This window comes from Phoenix dactylifera, chromosome 11 (assembly GCF_009389715.1).
Source record: "Phoenix dactylifera cultivar Barhee BC4 chromosome 11, palm_55x_up_171113_PBpolish2nd_filt_p, whole genome shotgun sequence".
NCBI lineage: Eukaryota > Viridiplantae > Streptophyta > Magnoliopsida > Arecales > Arecaceae > Phoenix > Phoenix dactylifera.
In genome coordinates, this window is record NC_052402.1 from 8,049,785 (window position 1) to 8,059,897 (window position 10,113).

Sequence of the window (10,113 nt, forward strand, 5' to 3'; positions counted from 1 at the left end):
GCAGAAGGATGGCGTACACCAGGGCTTACAGTAGATGGGGCAGAGTTGCGGGGCAGCCTAAGAGGATTTATCCTATGCCAGGCAGGTGCTTGGTGGCGAGCGGGTGTACCTCGAGGGAGACTCATCAGTGGTGATTGACTGGATCCGGAGGGCGGACAGATATGGTGATGGTCATTCCCTTATCCGGAAGACTTGCAGGATGGCTCACTTGATGGGCGGTTTTCAAGCGGCTCACGTGTTTAGGAAGGCAAACAGGACCCCAAACTAGGTCGCCTCTTTTGTCGTCCGGTACTCCGAAGATTTTTTGTGGACATCTGCATCATGTTAGACTTATATGAATGAGTAGCCATTTCTACCAACAAAAAAAAAAGAAAAAAAAGGAGGGTGCAAGGCGTCCGGAATGTGTTGTTTTTCAAATTTTTTTTAAATATATATGTATTAGAATTATATAAATCATCTATCCTAGCATGAAAGCAAATGATCATTACCTGAGAGGTATATCATACTTATATAAACTTCTCATTGTGTTATATCATGTCATGGAGCACCGTAGAGTTCTTAGATATCGATACAATGGTTCCCGTTGCTTAGTAGCTATCATTGGAATTATGCAACTAAAGCGAATTATCGCTAAAGATAAGTCCACCTTCATGTTTTATTGGAACTTTATTGTCAATAATAAGTAGTCAATTTAGGATACATTATTGATAATTACCTATGATGAACTTTATTTGATGCAGCATTTAAATTTGCTCTTGAGTTGTTAATTGATATTATTGATGAATTAAAAAAGATGCTACGCTATCAACCATTAGAACGGTTGGTAGCTTTTTTAATATCTTTGATTAATTAGACAAGCAACAATTCAACATATAATCATATACAGTTGAAATATCCTTAAATCCCTAGATATTAAGTTGGTAACACAATGATAGGTTTGCGAGGGGGTTAATGTAGGTCTTAATTCACACTAACTTAAATCCAAGCTCGATAAATTTGGATTTCGTATCTCGAGCAGATCTAACCGATCATTTGATGGGTCACGACTACCTCCAAGTTCAGAGGCTGAATCCAATTTATACTTATTTTGTTGTTGGGTTTGTAATCCTGCCTGTATGGAAACAAGAAATTCCAAATAAAGTTTAGTATATCTTAGGACAACCTTTATCTTTCCAATGCAGGCGTGCTCCAGGTTTCCTGGTGGTGCTCTTCCCACAACAAACTACAATGGACAATAGCAACTTACACCAGAAGACAGGAAAATAGTCCATTTAAGAACAAAATCAGACAAGTACATGCCTGTTTAAAAGCTCAATAGTAGATCCAAAACCTTTGGAATTTACCCGGCCAGTAATTAGAACTTGGATCCCACACCCGATACTGGCATATTAGCTTCAAGTTTAATCGTGCTGTTTCATCGAAGAAATGACTTAAAATCTTTCAGATTTTTACTTGGGATAGAATTTGTATCTTTTATCGGGGAGAAGAATTTTTTTTGTTTACACGAATCCCCATTTGGATTGTGTAAAGGAAATCGAGGCTCAAAATGCTTTGAGATCCGCATAAGGTATAATTGATCCAATGGTGGATGCTGTGAAAGAAGATCAACTAAGCAAAGATACAACCCGGACACTTCAACCCAAACATGATCCATGGTCCATGGATGGATTCAACGGGGAGCGATGGAACTAAATGAAGCTCGGTGGATGCTGATCTTTGAGAAGGATCCGAATCCAATATCCGACCCGGTTATGGCACGGCCCGCCTTAATGGCGCTGCAGCTGTACCAAACCAAGACAGCAAGGAGAGAGAGATAGAGAGAGGAGGGAGGCTTGTGGAGAAAGGGGAGAGAGAGAGATGAGCGCAGGCCCTCGAAGCAAGAGCAAGATTTAAAAGCACCGGCTTTTAAATCGCGTCGGTTACCACCCCCTTCTCTCTCTCTCTCTCTCTCTCTCTCTCTCTCTCACAGGGGAGAAGGGAACTAATAGGACGAGGTCCAGAAGCTCGGGAGGGGAAGAGAGAGAGAGAGAGAGAGAGAGAGGAGAGAGAGGGGGTGGGGAGGGGATTGGCTCGCTATTAATTCAGGGACCAGGTCTGGAAATTTTTTTTGCCTTAATAGGGGGGTGAATCCGCCCGGATTGTTGCCGCTATTTCCGACGCGCCCCGGCGGTTTCCGGAATCGTCTCCGTGCACTCGCACCCCCGCCCCGCTCCCGGATTACTCCAAACCTGGCAAAGAGGAGGAGTTGGAGAGGAAGGAGTAGAAGTTTGAAGTGGAGACTGGAAAGGCGTCGCCTTTTTGGGTTTTATACTGTGGATAGCTCGTTGATGTAGAATTTGGAAGGGTAGGAGTAGAAGAGTACATATATAGAGAGAGGATAGAGAGAGAGAGGAGTTGGAAGAGAGGAGAATGGATTCGGGGGACGACCCAGATGCCTCGGACGGGCAGAGGAAGAAGAAGCGTTACCACCGTCACACCCCTCGCCAGATTCAGCAGCTCGAAGCGTATACTCTGTTTCCTTTCGTCCTCCTTCTTCTTTCTCAAAGATTGAATTTTGATGGGTTTTTTTTCGTTATTTCGATGGTATTTAGGGTGTTCAAGGAATGCCCACATCCAGACGAGAAGCAGAGAATGCAGCTGAGCAGAGATTTGGGGCTGGAGCCACGGCAGATCAAGTTCTGGTTCCAGAACAGAAGGACCCAGATGAAGGCAAGCCCCCTTTTTTTTGTCTCTCTCTTTCTTCTTCCCTTCTTTTGGGCTTTTTCGTTTGGAAGTGCAGTGGGGCGAGAGAAACCAAAAAGGAGGCACTTTTGGGTGGTTTCGCTGATCTGGTCTGGTGGTTTGGCAGGCCCAGCACGAGAGGGCCGACAACTGCTCCCTCCGCGCGGAGAACGACAAGATCCGGTGCGAGAACATCGCCATGAGGGAGGCGCTCAGGAACATCATCTGCCCCTCCTGCGGCGGCCCGCCGGTCACTGAGGACTCCTACTTCGACGAGCAGAAGCTTCGGCTGGAGAACGCTCGGCTGAAAGAAGAGGTAGCCGCTATCAGTCCTCTTTCTTCCAAAACAAAGGAAAAAAAAAATATTCTGCGAACAGTTCACCATGCCTTAGATTTAACGTGATAGTAATGTTTGCATCGATTGAATTCTTTTTGTCTGAAGACCCCCCAAGAAATGTACTAGTTTTATTGGATGACCTTATTTCCATTTATCATTTCATTTCGATGTCGACGATGTTGATGAAGGAACAAGTTGTTGTAGTTTCCATCAATATGATTCAGTTTTGCTCTTTTGATTCATGTTGTTGCAGCTCGATCGGGTTTCGAGCGTTGCATCCAAGTACCTAGGCAGGCCTATCACACAACTTCCCCCAGTTCAGCCAGTGCCCACGTCTTCATTAGATTTATCAGTTGGAGGTTTCGGTAGTCCGGCGCTTGGCCCTTCCCTTGATCTTGATCTCCTAGCTGGGAGCTCTTCTGCAGTGCCTTTTCCATTCCCGACCGCAGTGTCCGATATTGAGAAGCCTATTATGGCAAACTTGGCTACCAATGCGATGGAAGAGCTGATCAGGCTAGTGCAGACTGATGAACCCCTGTGGATGAAACCTGGACGTGATAGAAGGGAGGTCCTTAATCTCGAAACATACGGTAGGATCTTTCCCAAGCTCGGGCACCAGTTCAAGAGTCCTGATATCCGCATCGAGGCCTCGAGGGATTCAGGACTGGTGTTCATGAATGCTGTGGCGTTGGTTGATTTGTTTATGGATTCAGTAAGCTCCTGTGCTTAGTTAATTATACTCGTAACCTTTCAGTTATCTGGTGTTTGGAGTAAGATTCCTTCTTGTTGCAGAGCAAGTGGGTGGAGTTCTTTCCTACGATTGTCACCAAGGCAAGAACCTTAGAAGTCCTCGCAACAGGAATGGCAGGAACTAGGAGTGGATCTTTACTTCTGGTAGTCAACTTAATTAAGTTCATGTTCTCTTGCTTGTAATCCATTGCAGGTTTTTTTATGGCACTCATCTACTTTGAAACGATACAGATGTATGAAGAGATGCAGGTTCTTTCACCCGTTGTGCCCACACGTGAGCTCTGCTTCCTGCGCTACTGTCAGCAAATCGAGCAGGGCTCATGGGCTATAGCTGATGTTTCAGTAGAGTTATCCAGAGAGAATCAGTTTGCGCCTTCGTCCCGTTCATGGAGGCTTCCTTCTGGCTGCTTAATTCAGGAAATGCCCAATGGCTACTCCAAGGTGATTTTTACGTGCAACTTGTTCTTATTTGCTGGAATTTGTGTCAACTTCATAGTCATAGAGAGATAAGTGCGAAATTTTGATCCAGGTGACCTGGGTGGAGCACATGGAAGTTGAAGAGAAGACTCCCGTTCACCGCCTCTACAGGGATCTTGTGGATAGCGGGGAGGCATTCGGAGCGCAGCGATGGCTCGCCACTCTACAGAGAATGTGTGAAAGATTTGCATGTCTAATGGCCGCCGGTGCTTCCACGAGGGACCTAGGAGGAGGTAATGCATCGAGTACTCTAATAGTCTTAGAAGCTAAGAACTTTATTGTGATGCTGAATTCGAAAATGCCTTCAGTGATTCCCTCGCATGAGGGCAGGCGGAGCATGATGAAGCTCTCCCAGAGGATGATCAACAATTTCTGCGCTAGTTTAAGTGCATCCAATGGAAACCGTTGGACGACGCTCTCAGGACTAAATGATGTAGGAGTTCGAGTCACAGTTCACAAGAGCACCAATCTTGGCCAGCCTAATGGAGTCGTCCTCAGCGCGGCAACCTCTATATGGTTACCAATGTCATCCGAGAGGGTCTTCAGTTTCTTCAAAGATGAACATACCCGAGCTCAGGTCCTACCTTCAACTATTAGATCAGTTTCCTGTTCATACTCTTAATTAATCTTAAAACCACATATTGACTGATATTTGCACATCTTCTTCAGTGGGATGTTCTTTCCAGTGGGAATTCAGTGCAAGAGGTTGCTCGCATCATTAACGGTTCGCATCCAGGGAACTGCATTTCTCTCCTTCGTGTGAGTTTCTGCTAATTTCTTGGTTGTTTTGTATTGATGTAGTTAGTTTTTTTATGGCTTGGGATGTGAACTTATAATATGATTGAACAAACAGGCTCTCAATGCCAGCCAGAACAGCATGCTGATACTCCAGGAGAGCTGCACTGATGCCTCGGGCTCGCTTGTGGTCTCCGCCCCGATCGACCTTCCGGCCATCAACATTGTAATGAGTGGTGAGGATCCATCCTACATTCCCCTCTTGCCATCAGGGTTCACCATATTAGCCGACGGCCGTCCCGGGGGAGGTGGAGGGGCTACGACGAGCTCGAACCCAATGGGAGGCTCCTCGGGGTCTCTGATCACAGTGGCATTTCAGATCCTTGTAAGCAGCCTTCCTTCTGCGAAGCTCAACGTAGAGTCGGTGACAACAGTCAATAATCTCATTAGCACCACTGTGCAGCAAATAAAGGCTGCCTTGAATTGCCCCAGTGGCTGATGGTCTGAAGAGGCTTCAGAAGCTCTCCCCCACAACCCCAACCCCCCCCACCACCACCCTTCCTTAACTGCAACATACCAGATGGGCTCAGAGGGCTCTTGATGTGGGCGTTCAAGAGGAGGTTTAATGGAGGCTATCTTTTGGTTGGTTGGGCGCTTGAATGCTCTCATCAAGAGCTGGAACTGGAGCTGGAACTGCTGCTGATGCTGATGCCAGTCTCATAACAACTTCAAAGATTTTTACAAGGAGTCAAGCCATATTTACATTTAGGAAGCCTTTAAAGAGGGAGTCAAGAACGCACCATACTCGTCCCTTTCCTTGCTGTCATAACTCAGCTTTGAGGCCTTTTCTTTTCCTTTCTTTTGATTTTTATTTGTTCATTCCCCCCCTATCCCTTCTCTCATTCTCACTCTCAACTCCATGCAGCAAGGGTAAAATGGTTCGGGTATTGACTTCTCTCCATTATTATTCACTCATGAACATTCATTTGAAGATAGAGTTCCTAAAGTCGGAGCAAGTGTTTAATTTTATCTCTCATTATTGATTTGCTAACTCATAGCCCGTAGTTTTAAACATGGTAACGAAGAACCGAGTTAAACAAAATGTTGCACTCAAAATTCGAACAGGAGGGAGGCCTTCAATCACTCGAGATCTCAGACAAATCGCTAAACTCGAAATTATTTTGCGAGGTTAATTCATCAAGTGAAATAAAAAGCTTGTCTAGCTTTAGCTATAAACTTTGCTAATACTGCAGGAATATTCAATTAAGCTTGCAGCTACTTAACTTGATTTATTTGGTTTCATATATTCTTGTTCCATATGCTAATAAATGGATATAGTTTTGGGCATCGAAGTTGATGAACTTGGAGTTTAAAGATGTTGCTCCCTATATTTCAACAGTGGATGAGAATCTTCAATTGTAGGCTGTCTCTTCTGCTTCTTTTGCTGTCTAGTTCATGAAAGCCCCACCAGTTGTTTGCTTATGATAGGGCCTATAATTAACTTGATATTATTTTGGGTGGGTGATGCTAATCTTCCTTTTTGAGGAGAATTAAAAGTTCTGCTAGCTTTAGTTATGTGCTTGGTTATTGCTACTTGGGGTGGTTGGATATTCTGCCAATGATGTCACTTTTGCTCTGCCATCTCTCTGCTGCTTTGAAGCTTCTGGTCCCTCTTCCATTAAGACCCATGCATTGCTACCATAAATTTTCAGAATCCAGTACAGAACAATTACTACTGAATAAGTTGGTCACTTCATTGTTATTGTTGTTGCTGGCATCATTGTCATCTCTGCACATAATATATCTCTAAGTCAACATTTACATCAATGAGGGAAAGAAAAGGAATTATGTCTGCATTATCACACGAGAAGGCCTCATCTCAAATTTAATTATCTGAGGCCAAGTTCTCATGAATCCTTTCCTCATGCATGTGTTCCTATTCAATGATGTGTTCTTCTTTAATGCATGAATTTTCTTTTCCTCCAAACATATAAATTCTTTGGTAGGTAAGATCAAGTAAAGAATTTTGCAGGGAAGTTTGTAGCATGTCATAATTAAGAACTATTAGTCCTAGGCTTGTGGAAGGCACATCAAGAGACAGGTGGCTGCTGATCATGTAGAAAAACATCCATGGATGCAATCACATTGATGGACTCCTACTATTAGTTGGTGAACTCTAACTTCTCCAAATAAGCAAGAACTAGAAGTAACCGCAGGGGATATGATTGTAGGGTCTCATAAATATGGATATGGCAGTGATTTAGTGCAGATAGATAGATAGAATTTCATCTACCATGGATGAAGGATGAAGCAATAGAGTTAGGTCATTTGTTGTAATGGATAAAAAAAAAATGGTAGCAACTGCCATGAGCATGCAAGTAAATGGTTCAAAAGAAAGGTATATAGCAACTTGATGTACACACTCACCTTGCGTTCATGGAATGTAGAAGGGCATTAAAAGAAGCATATTTGTTAGAAAAAAATAATGTTTATCATGGGACTAATGGATGATTAGCTCTAGCATTTGCTATGAATATTAAAAATAGGGCTATGAAAAATGGTATGCTTGCAGAAGATTTGGGGAGTCAGACAATGTTAGAGATCTTTTTTTTTTGTTTTAACTATCTTATGGGACATAGGGACTGGTTCAAGTATTTTGCACTTTAATAGCTGCAAAGAGGCATGCTCCCATTTTGTCATTCCATGGTACTTTTAAATAATATTTTCTTTCTTGCATTTGCACCTCAGGTCTACAGGCCTTTATGCCAATAATGTTAAGGTGAACATGACAAGACTAGTAGTCCTAAGAGAATTTGTGAAGTATCTATTTCATGCCTATTGCTTTTCTGAGCACAGACTTTAAATCATGGAAGTGGGGGCCAATAAATGTTAGGACTTTGGGAGTTTCAAGTTTTGACCTACCATGAAGCCTGCACTACCATCTTGGAAATGTAAAGAGGTCATGAAATGTTTGAAGTGGATCTCTACCCCCTATTGGAGTGAACTGGTCCACATATTTGTTGCAGACATGGATCTGATAGCATGGGCTGGTCAAATTTTGCCTATGCCAAATTCAGTCTTAATCAATAAAGTATTCAATTTATGAAGGGACTAGGTTGGACAATAAATTCATTCAATCGAATCCAAGCTTGTTACATCCCAAAGTGCCTAAATTGAAAGTAACTAAGGTTGAGATGGATTAGGTTAAATTTGCCGGAAACCATTTCCGAGCTTATCATGACAATGGTGTATAATTCTGATCAAGTTTAGAGGGCGACAGCTTCAAAGCCCAAACATAAACATGTAAGTTGAAATTTGGCAGATTTGGACTGATTGAGATTGAACCTAGATCTAATTAGAACATGAAATTTGGTTGATGTTTAATCGAATAATTCTATGGGATCCAAACCATGCACCTAATTTCTTCATGATATGTAGGCCATGTCCGGTACCATTTTTTTCTCCATTTTTGTAAACAGAAATACGAAATCTAATGCAGAAAATATGTTAATTATTCTGTTTCTATTTTTTCTAACTTTTTTTTAAGTGGGTTTTTAGCTCTCTCTCTTATCCCCTCTGCTTGACCTCTCCATAATCTTGGCCTCTCCCGTATAGTCGATGGCCATCATCAGCCTCCTCTACTAGACCCATCTCCTCCCCCTTCTTTCTCGCCTCCTCCATCATTAGTGATCTTCCTACTAGTGATGATGACAACATTGGCTACCGGCCCTGCGGCCATGACTACAATCTTCCTACTAGTGATGATGACAACATTGACTAGTCTTGAAGGGTTTTTTTTTTTAAAAAAAAAAAACAAAGTACAAGGGGTTGATCACAAGTATTTTGGTTGTCAACCAACCTCCAGACCCATGCTAGTATATCTTAGCTGACCTAGAATGTGGTTTGAGTAGAGCCAAATTAAAGTAAATCCACTTTTCCAGCCATGCCACTTATGGGTCCAACTACGAGAAACGGATGCAATCAGGCCAAATCTCAAAACTTTATTCAAGATGCAGTATGAATGGGTTCATAACATTCAGATTCGGACGGATGCAGGTGGACAGATGTTAAGCTTGCATTTAAATGCTTGACCTCCTGAGGCTGAGGTGGCATATGTCAGGAATGACCTTAGAGTTCGAAGAAAAATAGTTCTTAGTAAATGAATGTTTTGTTACTGAAAAATGAGAGGATTTATAGCGTAAGACTCCAATTTTAGCCCTCTTCTCCTTTTATTATTTATTATTATTGCACCTCTTTATGTTTTTCTCTGATCGATCTTGTTTGCTAATTAACAAGGCCAAGTTTTATCGATAATGGAAGGAGCCACTCTTGTATGGAAATGTAAATCTACACCTACCCCACTCTAACTAGGTCTGAGCCCAGCCTAGGCCTTGGACACCACTAGGGCTCGCAATATTATAGCATGTTCAGACATATTTGGTTGAAAGGAGTTGGACTCTGAAATAGAAATGAGAGTGAGTGACTTCCATTCCAGCCATTTACTTGGGACAAGTTTATTTTCATTCCGATTTTAGAAAAAAAAAGAGAATATCCCAATCCTTCAAAATCTAATTCTTATTCTTCCCTAATATTCAAATTCCATGCCAGTAAAGATGACCATTTCCTTTTTCATTCCAATTTATTACGATTTCGATTCCAATTCTAATTCCGATTGCTAACTAAACACACCTTATATGAAATGAAGGCCAACACCTTATATGCAAACTAAAACCCAGTCTCTCGTCAATAAATGACAGGCCATAGCAACCGAACTTAAATTCGGGAGTAATTACCAAGGCTAAGTGGGTGATGCCTTTCACCACTTTGATGGTGCTTCTCCATATAGAATTAGTGGAAATCTATAATAATATTAATGCAAGTTTCAAACTTTACTATGGTTGGTTTCTCTCTCCCTCTCTCTTCTTTTTCGTAACTAAGATAGAAAAACCAAACTAAGATTTTAGATCAAGTGAGTGGGATTTAAACCCAATCATCAATATTAGCACTCTATAATTTACCAATAGATGCTCTCTTACTATGGTAGGATTTGTTGGATTTAAGTGTTGATGAAGAGTGCAGCCACATTTGTTACA

General features: G+C 42.2%; 1 protein-coding gene across 1 annotated transcript; it reads left to right on the forward strand.

Moving 5' to 3' along the window:
- Positions 1–1,811: 1,811 nt before the first annotated feature.
- LOC103706785 (homeobox-leucine zipper protein ROC8-like) lies at positions 1,812–6,044 on the forward strand. Its single transcript, XM_008791010.4, has 10 exons — positions 1,812–2,504; positions 2,592–2,709; positions 2,849–3,037; positions 3,312–3,770; positions 3,851–3,952; positions 4,040–4,249; positions 4,338–4,518; positions 4,594–4,862; positions 4,955–5,044; positions 5,139–6,044. Exons 1-10 carry the CDS (start codon positions 2,410–2,412, stop codon positions 5,517–5,519), a joined length of 2,094 nt encoding a protein of 697 aa, XP_008789232.2. The 5' UTR covers positions 1,812–2,409; the 3' UTR covers positions 5,520–6,044.
- Positions 6,045–10,113: the final 4,069 nt, after the last annotated feature.

Bases quoted from the DNA above. Each gene is read 5' to 3' on its own strand.
- LOC103706785 (XM_008791010.4), top strand. From the start codon at position 2,410: ATGGATTCGGGGGACGACCCAGATGCCTCGGACGGGCAGAGGAAGAAG. The intron at 3,953-4,039 runs GTAGTCAACTTA...GAAACGATACAG, and splicing joins GGAGTGGATCTTTACTTCTG to ATGTATGAAGAGATGCAGGT. The intron at 4,250-4,337 runs GTGATTTTTACG...ATTTTGATCCAG, and splicing joins TGCCCAATGGCTACTCCAAG to GTGACCTGGGTGGAGCACAT.